Below are 25,383 nucleotides of genomic sequence, written 5' to 3'. Positions count from 1 at the left end.
TAAGACGTCTTCCACGCCATTGTGGCGCGCACTCTCCACCGCCGCAACCTCTCCAGTCAATGCGACACCTACCTCCAAGTCCCCATCGTACGCCGCCGTTCGCCTAACCCACCCACCCAACGCCGTCACCTCCTCTCCGCAGACTCCGCAATGGGCAGACCCGAAGACGACCTCCTCCTGCAAGAGCAAAGCGAACCCCTCACCTCCTCCAGCCAGCATGCCTCTCGAGACCACAGCGGCGAGCGCACCCCCCGACCTAGCGGTAGCTCCATTTCCACCACAAGCTTGATGCTTGAGCACGTCAATGACACCGCCTTGCGCGCCAAAGAAGCGCTGTACAACGGCACCACCTACCGCCTCAACCGCGACGGGGCCAAACCGCACGGCAGCGACAGCGGCGACGAAGAGGGCGAGGAGATCGACATGGAAGACCAGCTCGCGTGGCGCCGGTCGGTGAAGCCGTCGGATAAGAAGGCGAGGAAGGTGTTTTACATCTTGATCGCCATTGGATTGGTAGGGTGGGTGGCGGCTTTCTTCTTGTTCTTGGGGCAGGGGAGGCATAAAGCGAGTTTGGAGCGGGTGCACGATCCGCACGCGACGAGCACGGTCGGGCATGGAAAGAAAGTCACGCTGCAGCAGGTTTTGGCTGGGCAGTGGGGGGCGAGCAGGCATGAGATACGCTGGATCGCCGGGCCGAAGGGGGAGGATGGGTTGTTACTTGAGCGAGGCGGCAGGGAGGGAAGGGATTATTTGGTGGTAGAGGACGTGAGGTATCGCGGGGAAGATTTGGAGGTGCAGCGGAAGCACTCGACGACGCTGATGGAGAAGGGGAGTTTTGATTACGAAGGACGGAGGGTCAATGTGGACGAAGCGTGGCCGAATGCTAATCACACGAAGGTGCTGGTCAGGAGCGACTATGCGGATAACTGGCGGCATAGCGGGACGGGGGCGTATTGGGTGTTTGACGTTGAGACGCAGACGGCGGAACCGGTGGATGGGAAGATGCCGTATGGGAGGATACAACTGGCGAGTTGGAGTCCGAAGGGGGATGTGGTGGTTTTCACGAGGGATAATAACATGTTTGCCCGGCACCTGGATGACGAGAAGGTGCAGTCGATCACGACTGATGGCGGCCCGGAGCTTTTCTACGGCGTGCCGGATTGGGTGTACGAGGAGGAGGTGTTCCAGACGGAGTCGGCGACGTGGTGGAGCGGTGATGGGAAGTTCGTCGCGTTCTTGCGGACAAACGAGAGTAAAGTGCCCGAGTTCCCCGTGCAATACTTCTTCTCGCGACCATCTGGCAAGGCGCCGAAGGATGGCGAGGAGCGGTACCCCGACACGGTGAAGATCAAGTATCCCAAGGCTGGGGCGCCGATGAGCGTGGTGAGTCTGCAGATTTATGATATGGAGAAGGAGCAGGTGTTTGAGGTGCCGATTGATGATGATTTCGAGGACGATGATCGCTTGATCACGGAGGTTGTGTGGGCGGGTGGGAGTGGGAAGGTGCTTGTCAGGAGCACGAACCGGGAGTCGGATCGGTTGAAGATGATTTTGATTGATGCTGTTGGGAGGTCTGGAAAGACTGTCCGGGAGAGGGATGTGCTGGCGCTGGATGGCGGGTGGTTTGAAATCTCGGAGACGACGACCTATGTGCCTGCCGATCCTCAGAATGGGCGAGAGCATGATGGGTACATCGATACCGTCATCCACGAGGGCTACGACCATCTTGCCTACTTCACGCCTCTGGACAATCCAGAACCGCAGATGCTGACTGAAGGCGAGTGGGAAGTCGTCAAGGCTCCTTCCGCCATATCGCTCGACTCGAACCTCGTCTACTTCATCTCTACTAAAGATGGCAGCACTCAACGCCACGTCTACACCGTCGACCTCAAGTCCGGCCCGTCCAGCATCAAAGCGATCACCGACACGAGCGACATCTCCTACTACTCCGCCTCCTTCTCCACCTCCGGCACCTTCATGCTCCTCTCCTACCAAGGCCCACACATCCCCTGGCAAAAAGTCCAATCCACCCCCTCCAACACCGGCGCCTCCACCTCCATCACCCTCGAAGAAAACCCGCGCCTCGCCGAACTCGCCAAGAAAACCGAACTCCCCATCGAAATCTACCAAACCATCACCATCGACGGCCACGAGATGAACCTCGTCGAGCGCCGCCCCCCGCACTTCGACAAGAACAAACAGTACCCCGTCCTCTTCTTCCTCTATAACGGCCCCGGCTTCCAGCACGTCAACCGCCGCTTCACCGTCGACTTCCAATCCTACGTCGCCTCCACACTCGGCTACATCGTCGTCACGCTCGACGCGCGCGGGACGGGGTTCCTCGGCCGCGCCCACCGCACCGTCATCCGCGGCAACATCGGGTACTGGGAAGCGCACGACCAGATCGCGGCGGCGAAACAATGGGCCGCGAAACCCTACGTCGACGCCGACAAGATGGCCATCTGGGGCTGGTCGTACGGCGGCTTCATGACGCTCAAAGTCCTCGAGCAGGACGCGGGGGAGACGTTCAAATACGGCATGGCCGTCGCCCCCGTCACGGACTGGCGCTTCTACGACTCCGTGTACACGGAGCGGTACATGCACACGCCGCAGCACAACCCCGAGGGCTACGCGAACGCGAGTATCAGCAACGCGCGCAATTTGGGCAAGACGGTCAAGTTCTTGGTGATGCACGGCGCGAGCGACGATAATGTGCATTTCCAGAATACGCTGAGTTTGCTGGATAAGCTGGATTTGGCCGGGGTGAGGAATTACGACGTCCATGTTTTTCCCGACAGTGATCATAGTATTTATTTCCATGGGGCGAATTCGGTGGTTTATCATAGTGAGTATATACCCCTTTCGTGCTTGGATGAGAAGGGTTAGGGCTGACTTGTTCGCAGAGCTGAGCGATTTCTTGGTCAACAGCTTCAATGGGAACTGGCTGCGTACTGATGAGCCCGAGCCGGCGATGATGGGGGATTGGGATAAGGGGTATGCTATGGGCTGAACGTGGATGGGGATTGCAGGGAACTGGGTGGCGTTTACGAGACACGATTGCAATGCCTTGAAGCTGGAGGAAGTGGCTCATGCCGCTTCCACCCTATGTCGGAGTCCGATTACGAGAGGGCAGGCAAGTCGTCGTGCTGGCCATGGCGACAAGACGGTCAGGACAGGCAGTAGGAGGTACGATTGGACTGCTCTTGTAACGATGTGACCACAGCGGGGCAGTCTTCCAAAGAGCTAGCGTGGGCGAGAATGGCGAAGTCGCAGACCTGTATTCGCGAATGCCGCAGACCAGTGGTATGGTAAAAGGATGAATGATGAAAGTTCAACAACAAGCATCCATTGGTGCTGTCTGAGCCCATTACTAGCGTTGCAAGACCTTGCCTACTGTAGCAGTCTCTGACATGAACATCATGACCTCATCCCAGTGTTTCCCATCCGACACCCCTAAAACTCCGGCAGCCCATGCAACCCAACAAAACCCAACCCAACGCCTGTCCATGCACCACGCTCAAACCCTCCCATCCCGCGAACACGCTCAGAACGCTCAACCCTCCCACACACTCAAAACGCCCAACTGCCCCTCCTCGCCCCCGTCCCCCAATTCCCATTCCCCCCATCAACATCCCACTTCACCATCCCCCTCTCCTGCCTCGCCCACTCCCGCACATAAAGCCTCAGCGCCCGCCACCGGATACAATCCACCTCCTTCACCCCATCCCCGCCTCCGCCTTCAAAATCCCCGCCGAGCCTGATATACCCCTTTGGCCGCTTCTTCGCGGTAACATCGTCCTGGCGCAGGTCCGCGAGCGGGATACGCGAGATCTTGGACAATTCGCCGTCGAAGGGGCGAGCGAGAGCAGGGTAGCCGAGGGAGAGGTAGTTGTAGACTTGTGTGATGAAGGAGTCGGGGTAGTCGGCGTCGAGCTGGGCGTCGAAGTCGCGGTCGGCGGCGAGGATGGAGTTGAGGTTGGCGAAGTCGGGTTCTTTGCCTTTGGGGGCCGGGGGTGTTTGGAGTGTCTGTGGAGTGGTGAGGCCGGGGGCTGAGGGTTCGGAGGTGAAGGCGAGGTCGAAGGGGTTGCTTTGTTCGACGGCTGGGGTCATGAGACCGGTTGGGCCGGCTGGTGGGGCAAGGCCGAAGGAGGTGGTGGTGTCGTCGTCGCCGTTCGAGACGCAGAAGCCGCCCCACAGTCCCTTAGACTGGGTGCTTTTCACGCTGTTTGCACGGGATTTGGTGGCGGTGACTGGCGAGCTGTTTGGAGAAGGACCGTGCCAGAGGCCGGCTTCCTCTTGAGAGCCTTGACGCTCGCCTTCTGCTGCTCCGGCGCCGTCGCCGACTTGGTGGCGCAGGACGGCGGAGCCTTGCGTGACGTCGAAGCGCGCGGGTTCTGGAGACGGACAACGCGGGAAAACGATGTCGCTGCCGAGCATGGGTGGACGAGCGCGCTCTTGCATCGCTTTGAGCTCACTGTTCGGTTCAGCGTTCGGCTTTACGCCAAACTCTCCTGGCTTCCACCATGGCGACGACGAAGGCTCGGTCGGCTTGGCTGTGATTTTGTTCGCATTGCGCTCTTGCTGCAATTCTTCAGCATGCTTCTGCATCTCCAGCTGCTCCCACGGAACGGTGCTGTCCCGATGAGGCCTCTTGATCTCGAAGAGGTCATCCTCGTTGCCCTCCCATGTGACAGGGCGGTCTTCGATCTCCGCTTCCTCACTCTCATCATCATTGTTAATGTAGTGATTCGGTGCCTCGTAGCTGAAGTCAGCATTGGGGTAGGCAGCAAGCGCCTGCTCTTCGAGCCGCTTCCGTGCCTTCCTGCGCTCCAGGTCCATCAGGTAGTGGGTGAAGTTCTCATCGACAGACTCTCGGATCCGCGTGGCATGCTTGAAGTACTCGAAGGAGGATTCTGACGCAGTAATGGGTGAGCCATCACGTGCAGGAGAAGTAGAAAGAGGGGATGGATTGGATTCGCGCTCACTCTCAGAACTCTCAATGGTCCCAAGGTCAGATGGGTGGAAAGAGCGTGTACGGGAGGGACGTCTGTAGGGTTGGGGCTTCGCAGAGCTACCATCGGGTAGACATGGTACTCTCAGCTGGGGTAGGTTGTCAGCAAGCTCATCATCGTCACGCTCGGCTTTGGCAGCGGCAATCGCTGGCTCTGGCAAGGCGCTGGGACCGGCTCGCTCCTCGTTGACGCGCTTCCAGTGTTCGGTATGATGAAGGTGGTAGGCGTATTCGGTCTTGTCGGACTGCGAGACGGCCGGTTTGTGGTCTCCAGCTTTCCTCGAGCGCCTAGAGGTGTCCAGAAGGATAGGTGCGAACTTGCGGGGTGCCTTGTCGTCAGCATCCATGGCTGAGGAAGAGTCGGAGTCGTGGCTGCGTTTGGGATTCCTGTTGCTGCCGTACGTAGTCGATATGACCTCTGGTTTGAACTTGACGTGAGGTTTCTCCTCCTGCTGCTTGTGTTCGCTGCTGCTGTGTGTCTCATCCGCCAGCTGCGGAATGAAGCGACGTGGCTTTGGCTTATCTCCGACCTCACTGCTCGAGTCCATGTGATGCGGTGACGTTGTGTCATGCTCGACTAGCTCCGGTATGAAACGTCTAGGCTTCGACTTTTCCTCCACGTGCTCCCTTGCATCTTTCGAAGATCTTGTCGATTCCTCAATAGGTTCCGGTGCGAACCGCCTCGCTGGCTTCTTGTTGTCATTGTTTGTTGCCTCTGGTTGTCGAGAGGACCTAGTCGTCTCCTCGATTGGCGTAGGAGCGAACCTCCTCGGTGGAGGGGTCGAGGACATTGTGGTTGTTTCGTGGTCCAGTCCAGGACTCTAATGTCGCTCTTTCGCTCATACGCTTCTACTGTCTGCTAGGATTGGCCTGACCAAGGCAATAGTGGAGGAGGCACGGGTGTCGGGGGTGTTGCGACTCGGTCAGACGGTCGGGGTACGGTCTTGCGAGACAATGTCTGAGAGATGCCTAAGACTGGACCGGCGTCGCCCAGGACTCTGTTCGAGCAGCTCGTGGATCTGGCGACAAGTTTGGTGTATGGGAGCGGTACAGATCCTCCCAATGCTTCCTTGTTCTCGGCGACGTTCTTGGGTTGAGGTCTGGAATTCAGGATGTCTCGGTGGGGCATGCATGTGAATGTTGGCCCGAAACAACAACGGCCGTCTCAACGACACTCGTCTGTCTCTTTCCCCCAACAAGCCAGCAGAGCGACGACGCCGTCAAACAAATAAGAGCGGCAGTACTCGACGAGAGCAGAAGAGACAGCTTCAAGCAGCCATCAAGAAAGGACGCGAAAGCAGTCCGCAATGCTCCGAGTACTCCAGTCTAGGTACACCCCATTTTTACCCCGGTCAACAAGTTCTCCTCCTGCGTGCCGCCCCTTCGCTTCTAGCCCGCATTAGGCGCTCCTGTCCTTGTCGTCGCCGCGAGGAGAAGCTCAATTGGACGTGACCCTCCTCTTTGAGCTCCAGCAGGCTGGGCCCGTGGCGTCCGGCCTTCGACGGACCGCTCGACCTACTGCTGAGACAGCAGCACGCTAGCTGACATGACTGGACGAAAGGCTGACGACTTCTTTTGCGGCGGTGAGGTGGTCTTTGGCTCTTTGTACTGACGACCTCAAGCGTGGTGGAGGCGAGGGTTACTGGCCGGGCGGGACCATCCCAGTTGAGATCCAGATGATGGACACGTCGTCAGAGATGCAGACCGCCTTGGAAGCGTATCGAGCCGTTCCAATCTGCTGCATCTTCCCGCCGGAAGCGTTGTTCAACGGCACGACGAAGTCTCGGATGCTGGCACATACACCGGCTTTGCAATTGAGAACATCTTGGGTTCTTATCAATTGATCGGAATGCCAGGCACTCGTGGGTGAATTTGACGGTCTGCAGCTGGCCGAGAGGTTCCCGCGCATTGGAACGTCTTTGAGAAGCCGCAATATCACCATGCAGTACCCAGAATGTCCCTCTTGTCAGAAAATCGATCTCTAAACTCGCTTGCAGGGTACACGATATCTGCTTCACTCGCAGATAACACCACTGCTTCTCCGTCACCTGTTTGAACAAGAAGCCCGCTCTCCTACAGCAGGCGAGCAGCCGCTTGGTCTGCATCTCGAGAACGGTCGACTGCAGGATGGTAAACGAAGCATGCGAGTGGAACAGCTGGTAGCCGGCGGCAGGGCGCATTAGCCATTCTTTACGGTAGGTGTACATCATTGAATGCGATCTGTCAAGAACCATCATCCCTCAGTCAATACGGCCAAAAGCTCTGTCACATGTCACGATCCAATCTCGAAGTAACCCAATCGGGCAGTTGCTCTGCGCTACCCGCCTACCTGGCCCTAGCCCTAGCGAACGGCTTCTATGCGTTTCTGCACGTACGCGTTCAGCATCAAAACTTCACAATCAGGCTTCAAGACAAGTTATGTCTTGCTCGCCCTCTGAGCAGCAACTACTTCTCACAGTCTACCCAGCATGACGAAGAACACGCCCAAAGCCAGGGACAAGGAGACCGTCGACGCCATCGTCAACCGCCTCGGCCAGCTCGACGTCTCCGACGAAGCCGCCAGTCTCGCGCCGTTGCAGCAGCTCTGCCGCGATCTCAAGATCAAGCCTGCTGATACGGCGAATGAGTGCAAGAGGGTGAGTATAGAGGGACACATATCCTTGAGAGAGATTTGTTCTGACCCCTGGGCAGCGTGTCCAGCAGTCCGTTCTCGACCGCTTCAGGGCGCAACACGGCGACACATCGTCGACCACGAACACCACCCCCCAGCCTCCCGCCTCGAGCAGCGCCGATGCCATTCCATCTGTCGACGATGTCGCCAACCAGCTCTGCCAACTGACCGTGAACGGCACCACTACTCATCTAGCCAAGCTGCAGAAGTCCTGCCGCGACCTTGGTCTCGGACCTACTCCCACCGGGAAAGGCAGCAAGAACGTAAGCATTGAGAATGAAACATTTGCAGACGAACGACCATGTGCTGATGCTTTCACCGCTCCTCCAAAAGACCGTCCTAGACCACTTCAACGAGCACTATGGTACGACAAACACCCGCTCGACTCTGCAAGCGTGGCAAGCGGTCTGCCGCGACGTCAGCGTCGAAGAAGGGCCATCGATCAACCAGTGCAAGAAGGTACACTGTCCCCAAAAGCCCGCACTGTCTCCGCGCACAAACCCGTACTGACACCTCGTCAGCACCTCAAGGGCGTCTTCATCAACATCGTCGATTTCGTGCATGCGAAGAGGAACGGACTGCCCGCCACCAAGTACCCTACCGCTTCGGCGCTGCGCAGGTACATGAAGCGTGCTGGACCGAGCTAGATCTATCCGTTGGTCAAGGCGAAGGAGAACGTCATCTTGAGGTGGATGTTGATTCACTTGTACTGAGTGCTTGTGCCGAGGGGGAAAAGGTGACGTCTGATCGGGCGTAGATCCCTTGTTCTGGTCTCCCAGGCCGGAGGATAAGGTAGACTGGATGCTGGTTCGAACGAACGTACCACCTGACCTATCGAAGAATGAGAATTGGTCCGCCTACCGCACCGCACCAGGGATCCATTTCTACGCATCGTAATGCTGCACGTTGAAGAATGCGATGGCTTCGTCACATTTCCGGCGACGAAGACTGCCATCGGCTCGCTCTCAGGTTCCGTACCACACCTCTCTCTACACTCGAGCGTTGGTTCAGTGACGCACCATCGAGACTACTGCGAAATCCATAACCCCTTCGTCTGCTTTCCTTCAACAACAACACGTTGAGTCGCTATCACAACGCTTTGGACCGCCAAACCTCACACCAAGCACAGGTTATCTCTCGAAGCATCAGCGAACCATCATTCCTCCAACCCGCATTTTCTACCAACTACCACCCAAGATGTCTTTCGGAAGCATCGTAACCCGCCTCTCCAAAAAGCGTCCCCGAAGCGACGACTCCGAGCCCAAATCCAAGTCCAAATCCAAGATCAAATTCTAGTTCAAATCCACCTCCAAGAAGCCCAACTCCTCACCCGAAGGCGCACCACCAGCCAAACGCATGAAATACACGCCGCCCAACTCCGAGCGCGACGCTCTTCCCCCTCCTCCCTCCCTCTTCCGCCCTCGTGGCCAGGTACTTCGCAGAGCCAAGTCGATGTCGCATATCCATCGTCCCAACGCCGCATACCCGCCACTGTCGCAACAGCACCCCCGCCCGTTTCTCGCGCACGATTGGCTTGGGGAGCTGTACTGGGTTGAGCCGCGTCCGCTGCCGTATAGCGATGATCCATTTCCTTATGCGAGGTCGCCGAGGGGTGGGGGAAGGTATGAGAGGGGGAATGGGGAGGTTCCTGGGTACTTGAGGACGATTTGTGCTGAGCCGAGGGGTGGGACTGTGGTGCCGCGTGTTCCTTCGAGGTATGTGGATCGGCGTTGCGAGCGACAGCCGACGAGGGAGGGGAGCGAGAGGGCTTCTCGGAATTCTGGCGAAGAGGGATTGATCGAGTCGAGCGCCCAGCTCAACGCCGAAGATAATCTCTTGAGACTGGCACGAGGCATGGCCACATTATCCATGGCGAGCCCGCCTTCGCGACTCGACCTGAATTCGGCCCCTCCAATTGCCCACCGCCCAAGACCAGGCGAGCCAGGCCCGTCGGCCCCTCACATCAGGCACAGCAAGTCCATCGCCACCCTCCCCACTCCTCCCCCCTCCTCGCGAAACCTCTGCGAACAACCCGCTCGCCCAGCATCACCGTACAACTTCAGCCGCCCACCCACCCAACAGGCGCCGCAAACCCTACAAAACTACCCCGGCAAAGGCAAAACCTGCATCGACTCCCGCTCCACAGCATCCACCCCCCCGCCCAGCCACTATCCCCCCGCCCCTTCGCCGCCGCCAAACTACCCTCTCCCCGCTGTCCCCGTTTCGTCAAAACCGGCACCGCCACCGCCGGATTACTACGCCCGCGCTCGCGCGTTGGCGGAGAGTAGAGCGGAGTGGCATGCGCGCTACTTCCCTGCTAGCACTACCGCTGTCTCGCAGGAGGAGAGGCGAGGGGACGTCTCGCCGTTTGCGCAGGGGGTGGTGCGGGGATCGCTGGGTACGGGGCAAGGGACAGCGATGCGGGTATTGCAGACGGCTGCCGCGGGATCGCCTGGTGTGGGTGGGACTGGCTACGGAGACGTTGGTGGAGCCGTCAGTCCGCTCTCGCCAACCTGCACCCCGGCGCCGACGGGACAGATGAACGGCACGACGCAGGAGAGGTCCGCCGAGCCATCGGTGTCTGCCTCCAGCGAGAGGGTGCCTCATCCTCGAGCAGCGTCTTCTATAGGAACCGCAGCTACGGTGCCTTATGCTGACGAAGGCGACGGTCGTGTTAAGACAGGGAGGGCAGCGGAGGCTGTACCAGTAACTGTTGATGAGGCGGAGGCCGGTTATGGAATGGAGAGACAGCAGTGGGATTCCGATCTTGCTCGACACGATGGTTATGAAGATGAGGATGAAGATGAAGATGGCACGCCTAGAGCGACTGAGCGCGACGCGGTGAGGTACGGAAGGCACAGGCGCGGGGGCGAGAATGTTGTGAAGCAGGCTAACAATGTGATGGGAGGATTTTTCTGAAAGCGTTGGAATCGGATCGCGACTGAGGTGGAAGAATGTACTGAGCTCATCGAACTTGAATTTTTAACACGTACCAAACGCTATGCAATCATCAATCATGAACTCCACCCCTCACCCTCGCTTCCTCAACGACCTCCCCGCCGCAGCAGTTGGCACAGGCGGCACATTCTCCTTCTTCGCCGCAGCACCGCGCTTCGCGGTCGCCGTTGTAGTCTTTGGATCAGCTGGAGCCTTCTTTGCGCCGGCGGCAGCTCTGCCCTTTGCCGGAGGTGCTTTCGTGACGATGGTCGTTCCCGCGGAAGTATTACTCGCCTCGGAACTCCGGCTGGTGTCGCCTTCGTTTGCGGGAGGGGCAGGAGCGCCGCGTTTGGCTTGCGCTCGACTTGCTGTGCGTTTGCCTGCGGCTGGAGCTGTGGTGGTTGTTGGTTTGACTGGGCTTGACGGTTTCTCGAATGAATTGGCGGGTTTGATGGGTGAGCGGGGCAGGGTGCGGGAGTTGTGGGATTTGGGTGATAGGACAGATGAAGGAGCGACCTTGCGTGAGGCTGTTCGCGAGGCCTTGGTGTTCGCGGCGGTGGTAGTCGTTGTCGTCTTTGCGCGCTTCTTCGGGTTGGCGAGGTCTGCTTGCGTTGCTTGCGATGAGGCGGGCACGTTCTCCTTGTCATTCTCCTCCGCGGCCATTTCCTCGCTGGATTACCGTTAGCATGTGGCACTGTTCGTCGCATCGGCTGGCCATACCTCTGCCTCTTCAGGCTCTTCCTGGCCGGTGTTCCTTCTTTCTGTTGCTGCTCTTCCTGCACAGGCACAGCAGGCGCAGGCTTCGGGTTGGCCTTCTCTGCATGCTCGTCTAGCAGGTCCTGCATCTTCCGCTTCCTCAGCCCCGGCGGTATTCGGTTGATGCGCATCTCCAGTCGTGATCGGAGCGCTTGCGACTGCTGAGCATACTGGGCACGGAGCTTGCGAGCTCGCTCGGTGACTATACACATTGTCGCGTCAATATCTGCTCATCCCAGATGGACAGTAATACACATACTCTCGAGCTGCAAGTTGTCAATGAGAGCCTGCTTCTGTGCTTGCGTGATTCCTGCAGCGCCTTTACTAGGACTTTGTGGAGGTGTCTGCGCGTTCTGGTTGGTAGGCGGTTGTAGGACGACCGTAGGCTCTGCCGATGCCGGATGCTGTGGTGCCTTTCTTGGAGGCATAATCGCGATGATATGATGTTACAGTTCGGTTGTTTTCGTTCTCTTGTATATTCAATTGCGACGTCCTTCTCAATATCATGTGCAATCACGTCGTGAAGCCCGCGAAGTAAACACACTAAGACAGCCCGCATTAGCGCCGGACCAAGCCGCAGAGCCTCAAGTGCATCGTAGAAGCCATACGTGAGCTCGACTGCCTTCACTACGACATCCATCTTCTTCCCATCACATCACGACGACGGCGCCCTAAATTTTCAGAAGCACTTCTCCTCAGCGATCCATACAGCCTCGTCCATTTAGATCAGGCTTGAGGCCTCAACAACCGCCAACATGGTGTTGGAAGCGACGATGATAGTGTACGAGCGTCCACATTGCTATATGGAGTACCATCACATGCTAATAGAACAACACAGCGTCGACAACTCCGAAGCCTCCCGCAACGGCGACTACCTCCCCTCCCGCTGGGAAGCGCAAACCGACGCCGCCAACCTCATCTTCCACAGCAAAACGCAATCCAACCCCGAATCCTCCGTCGGCCTGCTCTCCATGGGCGGCGCCGCCGGCCCCGAAGTCCTGACCACCCTCACCACGAACCCGGGCAAGATCCTCGACGGCCTGCACCGCACGAAAGTCAAGGGCGACAGCAACCTGTACACGGGCATCATGATCGCGAGCCTGGCGCTCAAGCACCGGCAGAACAAAAGCCAGCGGCAGCGCATCATTGCGTTTGTCTGCAGTCCGATCAAGGAGAGCGAGAGCACGTTGGTGAAGCTGGCGAAGCGGATGAAGAAGAATAACACGAGCATTGATATCGTGGCGTTTGGGGATCTGAGCGATGAGAATGTCAGCAAGCTGCAGGCGTTCAACGAGCAGGTGAAGGGCGGGGATGGGTCGCATTTGGAGATTGTGCCGCCCGGGCCGAATCTGCTGTCGGATACGATTGTGGCGTCGCCGATACTGGCTGGAGAGGGTGGCGCGGGAGCGGCGGCGAGTGGTGCGGGTGCTGGGGGTGATGCTGGGGGTGGCGGTGGCGATTTCGAGTTCCCGGGCGTGGATCCGAATATTGATCCCGAGCTGGCGCTGGTGTTGCGGATGAGTTTGCAGGAGGATGAGGAGAGGAGGGCACGGGAGCAGAGGGAGGCGAATGAGGCGGAGGGCAAGACGAATCTGGAGAGTGTGCCGGAGGAGGGCAAGGAGGGGGAGGCGAGCGAGACGCAGCCGCTGTTGCAGGATCAGGAGGGCAGTGGGAGTGGAGGGTCGAAGGAGGACAAGAAGGATGGGGAGGGTGGGGACAAGATGGACACTGCATGATGCGAAGGGTAGGTAGGGTCCGGTCTGACATGCCAGCGTACAGTACTTTGATGCATAGCCCTGGCGCTCTGTAGAACTAGATGTGGAATGCAAGCGACTTCTGCTGAAATACTCATACCCACTTCTTCTGTTATATCTGTTAATTCGACTGACCCCGGGAACCGTTCGCAGCAAGGCAGTGGTCTACGTAGACAGCTCAATCAGTTTACTGTTCTTCGCGTTTCCCTTGAGACACACGCCCTCACCCTTCCCATTGCTCTCCTGAGTCGTCTGCAAGAAAACCCTCAACGCCCTTCACTCCCCACCCAGCCTTTTGAAAAACAGTACGCAATCCCTCCTTACCAGGCCATCAGTCTCCAGGCGAAATCTCACTCTCCCTCAATTGAAAGGTAAAGAGGAAAAGTCAACAACCACCGTCCCCTACCTTAGCCCGGAAGAAGTCGGAGCCTCCGTCAGTACGGGCGGTATATATACCATGTACCATCCACACGGCGCCGAAGATAGAAGATAGAAGATAGGATAAAGTATTCCGCACCTACCTCCTACCGCGTGCAGCACTTACTTAAATGTCTGATGCTTCGTTCGGGAACGAGCGAGAGCGGAAGGTCGCTGTGCTGTGCTGTGCTAGGAAGGTAGGTCGAAGATACGTTGTCCTGCTCGGGGACATAGGCGGCTAACGGAGCACGCCTTTCACGACCGGGAGTATTCTTCTGCAACGGCCAACCCTGGCCTAAAGAAGCGAGCGAGCGAGCAAGCCACCCGGGCGGGGCGAGACGAGACGAGACGTTGGTGGCTGATCTGGTTCTGCCCGTTCGTTCGTTCGTTTCGCCGCGATGGCGCCCATGTGCGTTTGACAGCTTGGCTACGGTACGGGTTTGTTTTTTGATTGCGGGATGCTTGGATCGGGCGGAGACGATGTAGTACTTGCAGATGGGGTGGGGTGAGCAAGTGAGATAGGTGCGGGTGATATAGTCAAGCGTCTCCGTAGCGGTGCGGGTCTCGTCAGCCTCTCATGCCGGGTATCGTGACAGCCGTTGGGGGAGATGAGGCGTGCAGTCGCCGATACCTCCTAGCAAGCATTCGGCCCGGTCGGCGTGTGTCGAACGGCGAACGGTGGAGCCTGCGTGTAACGGGGTAGCATGAGGATTTGTTGATGGGGTAGTATGTACCTCGCCGTGCGGCCGTTGAGATACGAGACAGACTGGGATGCAGCGGCAACGTCCCCGCCAAACGTCCAGCATGGGACAATCACATGAAAGTCTTCCTCCACGCTGATAAGCGAGGCTGACGGGGTAATGCAATCAAAGAGAGAACACTTACGCTGTGCAACATATCGAGCATATCATTGGGCTCTGCAGGCACAGCAGACGCGGAGACTGAGCTCTGCTGCATCTTTGACAGCAGGGCCAAGGAAGAGTGACTCCACAGGGACATGGTGGTTGTATCGTCGCTGGAGGAGAGGATATCCTCAGTTGGTGTGCAGTCTGATCGATTGACATTCCAGCGAGAAATACGCTGAGCTGCAACACAGCACGATGAGCCAGTCGGTTAGTTTCCGTCAACAAGCCCCATCGTCCAACCAGACAGCCATGCTAGCAACGTTTCTGTGCCGCTCGACTTCCTCCTCGAGCTACCGCAGAGCATGCACCAGCCCAAAACAGAAACGCTGTGGCTTGCCTGCGAGCTCTCAAGCTCTCGATACGCGCACGTCGAGTCTCGATAAGCCACAGTCCATTGGCTAGACATGGCGTAGAGATAGGCAGCGATTGCGACTGCGAGCGATGCCAGGTTCCGTGTCATCCCATGTGGAGTTCGTCATGCAGTTGAGTAGATAGGGCCGTGGAGCTCCAGCTTGAATCTGTGTACACTGGGGAGGGTTCTGTGGGCCTCTGGAGAAAATGTTCGTGTTCGTGGCAAAGCGATGGCAGCCGAAAAAGTGCTCAGTCTCGGATGCAATGCACTTCGAAAAGGCAACTGCAAGGAAAATTTCGCGCAGGTAGACGTGTACTTATCCACTCGTACCGGCCGCCATCCATGCACCGTTGAAGAAGAGCCCTGGCGGTTGAGCGTTCCCTAACCGCCGTAGTGGCATCTTAGCTGCAGACAGAAGGCGAATCTTGTAGACGGACCGAGTATCCAGGGAAATCCAACCATGGCGGAATGCCTTGCATGTGCTGATCAGCCGTTTGAATATGGCTGGACGTAAAAAAGATAGCGACGAGATGGAGCTTATCGAGGTGCGCTGATAGCTGTGTTGATTGTACTTCGCTCGAGCGCGCGGGCTGCGAGCTCCAGGTGTCGCAATTTCGTCGAGCTGTACCCTCGTACCGTGGCCTTGGGACCTTGGGTGCCCAATGAACCGCTGGTGCGCTGCAAGGCTGCTCTGGTGAGTTCGTGCCGGCCACGCGCGTGGCGTTCTGCCGGAAGGTTTGAGCCGAAGTTCGGGTTAGAAAGTGTGGAGTGCTTTCAATATGCTATTCCGGTTTCTCCCTTGCGGTTGGTGTTGTTGCTGTCGAGGGTGTGTTGTAGCAGAGAGGGGTGGTAGTGCTGTCTCCCGCACCGCGAAGACGGGAAAAGTCGGGGATCTCGATAACCAAAACCTCCGCAGGGCGAGTGGGGGAAGGAAATGGCGATCAAGGGGAATGAACTGCACGATGAGATGTGAATCTTCGCAGTCTTCCAATTGCAGAGCAGAGCTCGTCCTGGGGGTGGGGCTGCCTGCTTTTCTGGTTTTGGACCGAAGCAACGCAGCACGCCAACGCCCGCTGCAGGCCATCGAGGTGACTTGATATCGAGTGTGAATCTACTCCCGTCTTCTCTCCCTCGCTTCATATACCATTTCTCTTACTCACCGCCGCTTGAGCCTTCCCCTGCCGAGGCATCCCCCCATCGTCATCGCCCGCATTTCCGCTTAGCTTCTCCTTCCAGGCCAGATCGACCTGGGCCAAAAAGTCTAAAGACAGGGTCTTTGGATCCCTTCGTGCCGACACCGTCTCTTGAATTTCTCTACAACCACCGACGCGACGACGACTCCGCTATCCACCGACACCAGGAACCTAATCGTCCGCCGGCCGCGACATCTGACACCGATCACATCAGCGCGACAGCAGCGAACGAGTCTTGAAGCGATATCGACCCTCGCACGATGATGACCAAGGCCTGGTAGCACAACGTCAAGCAATAGCAGGAGAGTGTGCTATACCGAAGTAAGGCTCGGACGTAGTCATCTGTCAGAACGAGCACAGCACACGGCGAACAAGCAGAACGGCCTCTTGACTTCACATTCCTGACGACGACATCGCGAACATGGCCACCAAAGTCCTCACACCGCCAAAGGTCGACTCCCAGACCTTCCACCAACCCAGACCCCGACGCTCCTCTCCGCCCTCCTCGACGTCGCTGTACATCTCCACATCCCCTCCTCGACACTGTTCGAGTCCGAGGCAGTCATCATTCACTCACTCCGCCGAGCACCTCGAGCGCGTCGATTCACCTTCACCTACCACATCCTCACTAGAGTCCTCACCTCAATCGTCGATGCTCAACTTCTCGCACAACTCTTCCCTCAACTCGACACCACTCACTGGCGGTCTTTCCTTCGAAGGCAGCATTGGCACACCTGACGAGGACATCGACTTTCCCAACTATGGCGACTTTTCAGGCCTCAAGAAGGACGATAGCGCGTCAACAAAGTCGGGCGATGACGATGTGGATACCCCTGGGATCTCAGCGAGCACAGATACCACTCGCTCAGACTCGCCTTTACATACACCGACTGTTGCCGACGACACAGCGATCAAGCAGCAGCCTTCACAGCACGTCGACTACCTCAGTCATGACTGGAGAGAAGAGGATATATGGGCGTCGTGGAGGCATATCGTCTCGCAGAGAAAGGTATACGGACAGAGATCGAGGCTGGAGAACGCGTCGTGGAGGACATGGGCGAAGTCGAAGTATCACCTTCGAACTATTTCGCCCGAGACACTCAATTGGTGCGTTCAATTCAATGCAGTATACATGGAATATGGCTGACCGATATGCAGGCTCAAAGAGTCCGACGTGACATGGCTGTATGGCCCTCTGAAGCCTGCTCAAACCCACCCCATCACCTCCAACGCCTCCACCCCCCAATCACACCTCTCGAAGAGCAGCTCATTCGTCAAGAAGCCGATATTGAAGAAGCGGAGTGTGTCCGAGGTCATGCTGCAGAAATCGCTATCGACATCATCACTGGTCAAGCAAGCAGCTGCTTCCGTACAAGCTCAAGCGACAAAGTCGCCTCGCAGGGGTCTTAACAGGGTCAACTCCGAGCTGAGCTACGCGGTCAACGCCCCGTCACAGCCACCCAGCAGAGAGGAGATTGACTACTTTAGCATTCGAACGGGCAGCGCTGTGAGCGAGACGCCTTCGGATACCAAGGAGAAGCATATCAGATTTGATGAGAGGGTGGAACAATGTGTGGCCATCGACTGCAAGGACCCAGCATACGGCGACTTTGACGATGAGATCGAGGACGACCCACAAAACAGCTCGCTTTCAGAGTCCAGCAGCGATGAAGGATTGTTAATGATGAGCAAGAGCAAAAGGACACCCACGGGCAGAGAGCGGCCGAAGGGCCGACTCAGCAGAACGAACTCATCACAGGGGAAGATGATTGAGACGATTGAAGCCACGACTCTGAAATACCGAACAGATAGCCCGGACGTGCCGGAACAACCACCACAGCCCGCTCAACACCATACCTTTGGCTCGGGGTGGGGCTCTGGCGCGCTTTCGCATTCGCCATCGCAGGAAACATTACGACCGAGCAGACCCTCGAGAAATTTCCTGCTCGTTGAAGACGAGGAAGAAGACGCCGACGCCGACAACTCCGCCTCCTGGTCCTTTGGCGCCAGCAACCCCAAATCCTCCCTCGGAGCATCCGTCAAAGACGCACCTTCCAGCAGTCGCAACGACAACAACTTTGTCCTTTCGGATGGCTACGAAGGAATGCAGGGTATGCGAAGAACAGAGAGTGGCATGTTCATGCCCATCGACGAGGACGAAGACGATCTGGTGGCTGCCGGGCTTTTTGGCCGCGTCAGCGAGACGGTGAATACGGTCAAGGATATCGGGTGGGTGTTGTGGAATTCTTTTTCGCAGAGGCGGGACTCTTGACTCGTGTGGCGGAGTGCGGGAGGGCGTTGATTCAGGGAGGAGAGACGACAGCATCCTCGACACGAAGCTACGGCTACCCAGGGTGGCGGCTACATCGTGCAAGGCATCGGCGTTAGGGATATGGGCATGGGCATAGATGGGCGAAGCGGCGCCCTCTTCGAGAGGGCTGCATGCTGTGTTGTGTTGTGTTTTGTTGCGTTCAAGCGGTTTCGTCTGATGTGCTCGCTCCGTGAGAGTGAGCTGTATATAATGGGATGCAATTGAGCGCGCCATTCGTCGTGGGTTGATGGTTATGACCATGAACCCAATATCCTCCTATTTCATCTCTTAATCGCTATGTCGCATTTTAAAGGTTGGCAATGCTCGAGGTGTGGTCTGCTGGTAAGGTATACTCTCAAGCCAGTCTGTGCACCTCACCTCGTCACCTCCACACGCTTTGGCCTGCACTTCACCATACACGTTCTGTTTATTCGTCTCTCACTCCAACCTAGCGTTCACATTTGACAGCACACTCGTTCCCCTCTACTCATCTACGCGATCTAATCCGCATGATCTCTCGAAGCCTAAACTAGACCAGCGCATATGGGCCGATAATCGCATACCACCACCTCTCCGCTTTCACGCGCTCGAGCGAGTAATCACGATCTCCCCTCCCCAACGAAAACGATGGACAACCCCCCCTCCCCCTCCACCCTCGTCAGCAACCTCATCTCCGACTCCGCCTCCGCGCGCAAATACGCCGTCTTCAAGCTGCAAAACCTACTCTCCGACCCCTCGTTCGCCGACGCTTTCATTGCAGCCGATGGTTTACTAGCGCTACGAGATGCCGTGATGCAGACAACGGGGAATACGCAGGCGTATGCGCTGGGGAGTCTGGGGGTGTTGTTGGAGTTGGGGGTGGGGTGGGAGGGGGTGGATGCGCTTGTGATTGAGAAGGTGAGTTACGATGGGTGTGTACTAGGGAACGGGGCTGATTGTTGGGGGAAAAACAGGCAGTTGCGTTAGCGGTCGGACATCCGCTGGTGAATATCGTGCGCAACGCGCTGACGCTGCTCGTGCTGGTGGTTTCGCGACCGCTGGAGGGCGCGAGGAGGTCGGGGTCGAGTACGTTCGGCTTCCGAGCGATTAAACCCGCACTCGACCATCATCCGAATTTCCTGGAGTCGCTGGTACATCGGCTGAGCGCGTCGGATCACACGCTGTGCGCCAATGCGCTGCAACTGGTCAACGCGCTTATGCGGGACGCGGTGGTGAACGGGGGCGAGCTGGAGTGGCCGCGGTTCATCAAGCGACTGCAGGATTTGGGGGTTATTGGGGGCGTAGGCATGCTGATGCGCGGGGACGCGGCGAATGACGCCGGCAGCCCCTTGGCGACTGCTATACTGGAGTTCCAGGGCCTGACGAAGTTGCTGCTGCGGAAGTGGAAGGAGGTACGGGTGAATGTGGAGCTGCACGAGCATAAGAAGGCGCTCAAGACGATTCATCTGGCGTCAAACCCGCAGCCTTTCAGTCCGCCGAACTCGGACGGCGAGCCGGGGAGGAAGACGCGGAAGCATCACCCTGAGAAGTGGCGGCGGCTGGGTTTCGAAACGGAGAGCCCGGCGTGGGAGTTTGACGAGACGGGGTATTTGGGTATGATGGATCTGGTGGATTTCACACGGAGGAACGCGGATACGTATCAGCGGATTCTGATGGAGCAGTCGATGCAGCCGGTTGCGCAGCGGTGTCCGGTCGCGCGGGCGAGCTTGAGCGTCACGTTGGTGCTTTATGAGCACTTTGAGATTGAAGGGTCGGGGGGTGAGGAGGGCGGTGGGCATAGGACGAGTCTACAGGGACGGGTGTTTGAGGCGAGGGCGAGTGGGAATCTGGATCGGCTGTATAGGCCGCTGTTGCTGCAGTGGGGACGTCTGCATACTGCGGCGTTGAATGCTTTCATTAGGTTGTGGAAGGTTGCGGGTGCGGAGACGGCGGACTTTTATAAGATTGAGGAGGTGGTGCGGATTGTGGTCGAGCGGATTGTGGGTGGGACAACGCGGAAGACCGACGTGGCGACGGTTGAGGACGAGTTGAGGAGCGCGAGTCTGGAGAACGCTCGGAAGTGGCAGATGGAAGGGCTCGATGAAGTTAATGAAGACGCCTGGGGGCCACATCTGGTGCAAATACGAGAACAGCTGCATCACGAAAGCTTGCAGTTCATGAAAGAGCAGCGAGTCCGCTGTCTACTACAAGGCTCCTGGTTCCCAGCCTCCGGCAGCGGCGAGGCCGGCTGGCGATACGTCCGCCTAAGCCACAACCGCAGACACCTCCACTACCGCACCTACGTCTCCCGAGGCACCGACTCGCCCGCCCTGGGCGACCTACCCGAGAAACTCGACCTCCACGCCGTCACGTCCGTCGACAGCAACGTCTCCGCCTCCTCGGAGCAACCCCCCACCGCCCTCCTCAACGGCGACAACAACAGCAGCACCGACACCCTGACCGACAAACCCCTCCTCCACGAACCCGGCAAAGCATCGACCAACACCAAAATCACCATCATCGGCCACCCCCCCGCCACCAAATCCTACAAACTCACCCCCCTCCAAACCTCGCCCGTCGAAACCGTCCTGCTCGAACTCTACCCACAAACCTCTTCCCTAGCGTCCGAATGGCTCGACGGCTTGCTCTTGCTCCTGAACCAGCAGCCGATTACCAAGGACACGACGAACTTGGTCGCGATGATGGAGGATTGGGGCGTGAGGTTGAGGATGCTGAATTTGAGGTGGGAGGACGTGGATTGGGAGGCTTTGGAGATGAGGGTTAAGGGGGAGCGGGTGGAGGGGAGGGAGGTGCCTGGGAGGGAGGGGTTGGAGGGAGGGTTTTGGTTTGGGGGGTTGGAGACTTAGTTTTGGAATGGGAGGAGGTAGTGGGATGGAGTGACGCAGGCTGTGTTGTTTCTGGTGGGAGGTTTGCGAGTCGGGCCTGCCTGGTCTTGATGGTTGGCAGAGGTCCACGTTGTGCGATTCAAGCACAGGGGCTTCAGTTGAGAAAATGGCAGTCCCTGGAAGAGCAAACGCGCCAACATATCGGACGCGACGCCCATGGCTGCGAACGTTGATACCAAGGATAGCCGATCATCCGGGTTCAGGGAGGTGAGAAACGGGCTGGAAAGATGCCTATCTATCTTACATGGAACCTACCGAGTCCTGCCATTGCTCACTACCAATCCATCCTGGCCCTACCTCACTCAGAGATAAATCGAAAGAGTGAGCTGCTCGACTTGGCCACCACAGAGCTTGCTCGTATCTTACGCGCGATACCGCTTATCGGAAGAGCAGATGATGATGTGGTCTGGCTCGTGCTTTTGTCAGGAACGAATGCGCTGCGTTGCGGTGCGGTGCTTTGACTCTTCAATCCCGTCGTAAGCGCGGAGATCAAGCGTTGTAGGGCTCGTAAGGCTGAGTCGAGGAGCGAATGTCAGCCGCAGTGGACTTTGGGTTCTGTGAGAGTCCAGGGTGGTTTGGAATACGCTCGCTCATCTCGATGGCTTGCGAGTGGTAATCGCATTGAAGCATGCTTCTGGGTAAAGAGGAAATTGAACGCTCAGATACGTGGTAAGATTGGCTTCCAAGACTTACCAGAGGCCAGCATACCGGCCGATATACACGCGATTGAAGGAACCGGAAGGATTCCAAACCACCCAGGGCCGGGTTGACGCACCAGCCAGGTGCTTACGTTCTTCTAATGCTTCGCGAAGCTTTCTGGAAGATGTTTGAGAATCTGCTCATGGGTGTGGTCGGGGACCATGCGATTCGACCGCTGAACAACGTGTTTGTCCGTCTGACATCCACGACCGTCCTCGAGGATGGAGCTGAAATTCGAGTGCTAGATGATAGCGAAGATCAGAAGTAGATTAGAGTTGCAATAGACGGCAAACGGACGTTCTCTTGCAGCCGTCGCCAATATCCATCAACCATGGTCGATGAGGTAGTACAGCAGTAGTTGCTGCATCGGACGTTGCACAACCGCGCGGGTCGCCTGTCGTTCGGAGATGAGTGGAACAAAGACAACAGCTCACAAACATCACGGATCCGCGACAAAGACGCAGTTCACTGCGGCATGTGGTTGTTTCGTGGGCCGCTTCCGCAAGACACAAGCCCAGCTGTGTTGTTCAATGTCTGCCCAAATGTTTCAAATCGCGAGGAAGGGCACCGAATACGCTCTGATTAATCAAGGCTGTTATACCTGTGCCCACTTCTATGCGAGCCAAACAACATTTCCGCATTTTTAACGTGGTCGTGTCGAATGTTGATTGGATGATCCTGGTAAATCTGACATTTTGCCCGAATTCGCGAGCAGTCCAGAGCTATTCTTGTTCCTGGCCGACTTCGTCCTTCGTGATGACCCGTCGCACAAGGACAGCGCCGCGAGTGCCACATTTGACCGGGGCAGAGGGAATGGCGTTGAACAATCTGAAATGGTGCTGGGTGTGGTACCTGGCAGCAGACCATTGTTCTCACAAAAGTCAAGACAGCGAGGGGAATGAGGACCGCGCCAGCGCATGGTATGCAAGGCTACCTCATACCTCGCCAGACGGCCCCCATGTCGCTGCTGATGGAAGGCTGCTCCCTGACCGCCGGCCAGTGCGTAGTAGGGTGAAGATGTGATTGGCATCACGCTTCCTGCATATGCTCGATATTGCTTACTTTCTAGACGCCCGAGTGCCATCGACAGCTGCAACGACAAGTCATCGGAAACTTTGTTCACCCAAATATAACCATGATGCTTGCCGCATCTCTGTGTCACCTTCTCCCTCGGGCTATTGTGTGCTCGTCCGGCCCTGCTAACCCGGCAAACCGCCATCAGACACATTGAGCGTCCCACCGTCTCGTCGGGCTCGCTCCCATTGCCGCGTGCCAGCAGTAACACGAACTCGGGCTTGCTCACCTCTGAAACGGCAAACATGGCGTTCGTTGAATGATCCCAGGTCCCGCCTGCCGTTTGGCCGTGCTTGCCTCATGCGGGAAGTGTAAGGAAGCGGATATCAGACATGCAGCATACCGATATCCACGGCCCCGGGTCACCTGCATGCTCCCTTGGGTCAACAGACGGACGTCTCCTTGCTTTCGACTGCTCTTGTACTCCTCGACGGCCAGCGACACATCACGTCTGCAACGACCTGCAACATCGACGCAGCCTATCTGCAACGAGAACGGCAATGATCTCTCCGGAAGAGTTCGAAGCACTGCCGCCATCCATCCAGTACGTATCATCTTCGAGTATCTCATCCACTCGCTGCTTCGTCTGCCTTGACGGAGAATTCATGCCATGCAGCGGAGTCACCGACCGCACGAAGCCTTAGTGCTTGCTGCTAGCCTTCGCTACCGTTCATATATGCTGGCCCATCGTACTGACTACCCGCAGGAGGAAATGCTTCTCTCCTGCCGAACGGCTGCGTATCAACCAGCAATCCCAGGCACATAAGCGGAGGAAGCAAACGCCGTCACCGACATGGCCTGCTCCTCCATTACAGGCCGAGTCCATACGTCGAGCTGCAACCTCTGCTGGTCTGTCCGAGTGCTCCAATGATTCTGTCGTCAGTGCTGCTACCCCCACCATGATCACGGTCAAGCAGAAGAAGATCTCGGAGGAGCAGGCTCGCTGGTTCTTGATGCTGCCAGAGAAGGTTCGACGGCAGCAGTTTAGCAGGGAGGAGCATCTCACGTTACTCATACGCTGCAAAGAAGTGCTCGAGCCCTCACGGTCTCGTCAGGCAAAAGACTCCAGCCATCGAGGCTCCTCTTTCTCAAGGCCTCAGTCCTGCATGTCCTTGCTGCCCAAAGACAGACCATCGACCTCTACCGCCACCAGCGTCAACACCACCACAAGCTTCCTCGATACAGATGCTGCTTCGGTACGCACGACGGACACTTCCAACGCCGAGATGAAGATTTTCAACCTCTACACGGGTTGTGGTGGTTCAGTCTCTGCGCACAACGATATTGTCGCTACTGTTCCCAATCTCCCATCGACACAACCTCAGCCTCACCCAAGCGATATAGCAACACCGAAGAAGCGGCCGGCTTTCCGCAGATACTCGCTGAGGCCTCTACCAATACCACCTCCTGTCCTCGCTCCACCTGTGCCGCTGCTGCCGTCCCAATCGCCCCCAGCATCGCCTGCCTCTTCTCGGCCCCTCTCTTTGTCCGCCCGCCTGTCTCGACCCTACGTTGGTCTCTTCACCTCGGTGTTCGAACTCGAGGCAGACCCAGTGCAGCCAGTACAACAGCCGGTCGTTGAGTCAAGAGCTTATGACGATGAAGACATCCGCAAGCGCCTGCGGAGGACATTGCTCTCGCCAGAGAAGTTCGAAGAGGTGTTGGAGTTCGGATTTTCTGCGGATGAGGAGTGTCCACCGTCGGCATCAAGCTCGGACAGCACACTGCGGTTTGACCAGCCAGCCTCGAGTGGGAGCGAGTACGATGGCGACAACGACGGAGACAGCGAAGATGACGACACCTCAGTCGAAGCATGTCCGAGGACTCCAACGCCGCTCTCGGGGGACCTCTTCGGTCCTGCGATCAAGCAGTCTTCACTCGACTCTGGAATCGGAACACCGCTATCACAGATCGAGCCGTTCAGTCCTACGGCCACATGCGGCCCGACCACCAGCAACGGCAACCGGGAGATGACGGTCCACATGACACTCACTCGACCTGGCCTGCGATCACCGGAAGACGAACTGTACAGCGCCCAGCGCCAGCAGACCTCCGGCGTGGACGTCGAGAAGCACGACCCGCTGGCTTTGCAAGTGCTGCCAGTCTGCGATGATCCAAGTGGAGCTCAGGGTGCGTTTGCCGTCAGACGCTCGGGCTCGAGGATGGGTCTGAGGAATGTGTGGAAGAGTTTGGTCAAGCATTGAGAGGTGATCTGCAGGTGAATTTGCATTCTTGTATATATTTACCGCGTTCGAGCGTTTGATTTGCGATGCATTGGTGCTGGTGGAAGGAATACCCTGGGATTTATGCCATCTGATCGAGGCATGGGAGCAGAGGCGTCGTGGATAGTGACCGTCTCTCCAATCTCCAAAATACAGCTATATATGTACAGTACGATTGAGCCCAGACTTGTGACTA

The 25,383-nt window shown here is 57.4% G+C and overlaps 10 protein-coding genes across 10 annotated transcripts; 8 read left to right on the top strand and 2 right to left on the bottom strand.

Moving 5' to 3' along the window:
* Positions 1-150: 150 nt before the first annotated feature.
* LTR77_001488 (uncharacterized protein) lies at positions 151-3,010 on the top strand (the record flags this gene model as incomplete). The annotated part of the gene is made up of 2 exons (XM_064798750.1): positions 151-2,845; positions 2,904-3,010. The coding sequence occupies 2 exons, from the start codon at positions 151-153 to the stop codon at positions 3,008-3,010; spliced, it is 2,802 nt and encodes a 933-aa protein (XP_064663077.1).
* Positions 3,011-3,570: 560 nt separating this feature from the next.
* LTR77_001487 (uncharacterized protein) lies at positions 3,571-5,802 on the bottom strand (the record flags this gene model as incomplete). Its single annotated transcript, XM_064798749.1, has 1 exon — positions 3,571-5,802. One exon carries the CDS (start codon positions 5,800-5,802, stop codon positions 3,571-3,573), a length of 2,232 nt encoding a protein of 743 aa, XP_064663076.1.
* A 1,677-nt stretch (positions 5,803-7,479) lies between these two features.
* LTR77_001486 (uncharacterized protein) lies at positions 7,480-8,329 on the top strand (the record flags this gene model as incomplete). Its single annotated transcript, XM_064798748.1, has 2 exons — positions 7,480-7,647; positions 7,703-8,329. The coding sequence occupies 2 exons, from the start codon at positions 7,480-7,482 to the stop codon at positions 8,327-8,329; spliced, it is 795 nt and encodes a 264-aa protein (XP_064663075.1).
* Positions 8,330-8,879: 550 nt separating this feature from the next.
* Positions 8,880-10,627, top strand: LTR77_001485 (uncharacterized protein; the record flags this gene model as incomplete). Its single annotated transcript, XM_064798747.1, has 3 exons — positions 8,880-8,897; positions 8,979-10,528; positions 10,591-10,627. 3 exons carry the CDS (start codon positions 8,880-8,882, stop codon positions 10,625-10,627), a joined length of 1,605 nt encoding a protein of 534 aa, XP_064663074.1.
* Positions 10,628-10,712: 85 nt separating this feature from the next.
* LTR77_001484 (uncharacterized protein) lies at positions 10,713-11,803 on the bottom strand (the record flags this gene model as incomplete). The annotated part of the gene is made up of 3 exons (XM_064798746.1): positions 10,713-11,289; positions 11,340-11,577; positions 11,635-11,803. The coding sequence occupies 3 exons, from the start codon at positions 11,801-11,803 to the stop codon at positions 10,713-10,715; spliced, it is 984 nt and encodes a 327-aa protein (XP_064663073.1).
* Positions 11,804-12,130: 327 nt separating this feature from the next.
* Positions 12,131-13,111, top strand: RPN10 (proteasome regulatory particle base subunit rpn10; the record flags this gene model as incomplete). The annotated part of the gene is made up of 2 exons (XM_064798745.1): positions 12,131-12,156; positions 12,214-13,111. The coding sequence occupies 2 exons, from the start codon at positions 12,131-12,133 to the stop codon at positions 13,109-13,111; spliced, it is 924 nt and encodes a 307-aa protein (XP_064663072.1).
* A 3,306-nt stretch (positions 13,112-16,417) lies between these two features.
* On the top strand, positions 16,418-18,268 carry REG1 (protein phosphatase regulator; the record flags this gene model as incomplete). The annotated part of the gene is made up of 2 exons (XM_064798744.1): positions 16,418-17,103; positions 17,155-18,268. The coding sequence occupies 2 exons, from the start codon at positions 16,418-16,420 to the stop codon at positions 18,266-18,268; spliced, it is 1,800 nt and encodes a 599-aa protein (XP_064663071.1).
* A 666-nt stretch (positions 18,269-18,934) lies between these two features.
* Positions 18,935-21,153, top strand: LTR77_001481 (uncharacterized protein; the record flags this gene model as incomplete). The annotated part of the gene is made up of 2 exons (XM_064798743.1): positions 18,935-19,204; positions 19,261-21,153. 2 exons carry the CDS (start codon positions 18,935-18,937, stop codon positions 21,151-21,153), a joined length of 2,163 nt encoding a protein of 720 aa, XP_064663070.1.
* A 667-nt stretch (positions 21,154-21,820) lies between these two features.
* LTR77_001480 (uncharacterized protein) lies at positions 21,821-22,159 on the top strand (the record flags this gene model as incomplete). The annotated part of the gene is made up of 2 exons (XM_064798742.1): positions 21,821-21,861; positions 21,925-22,159. The coding sequence occupies 2 exons, from the start codon at positions 21,821-21,823 to the stop codon at positions 22,157-22,159; spliced, it is 276 nt and encodes a 91-aa protein (XP_064663069.1).
* A 1,306-nt stretch (positions 22,160-23,465) lies between these two features.
* Positions 23,466-25,169, top strand: LTR77_001479 (uncharacterized protein; the record flags this gene model as incomplete). The annotated part of the gene is made up of 2 exons (XM_064798741.1): positions 23,466-23,509; positions 23,672-25,169. The coding sequence occupies 2 exons, from the start codon at positions 23,466-23,468 to the stop codon at positions 25,167-25,169; spliced, it is 1,542 nt and encodes a 513-aa protein (XP_064663068.1).
* Between the last annotated feature and the right edge of the window lie 214 nt (positions 25,170-25,383).

The sequence above is a fragment of the Saxophila tyrrhenica genome, assembly GCF_035928015.1.
Source record: "Saxophila tyrrhenica strain CCFEE 5935 chromosome Unknown scaffold_2, whole genome shotgun sequence".
NCBI lineage: Eukaryota > Fungi > Ascomycota > Dothideomycetes > Mycosphaerellales > Extremaceae > Saxophila > Saxophila tyrrhenica.
The sequence above is the reverse complement of the archived record's forward strand: the minus strand, read 5'-3'. Positions and strand labels throughout refer to the sequence as shown.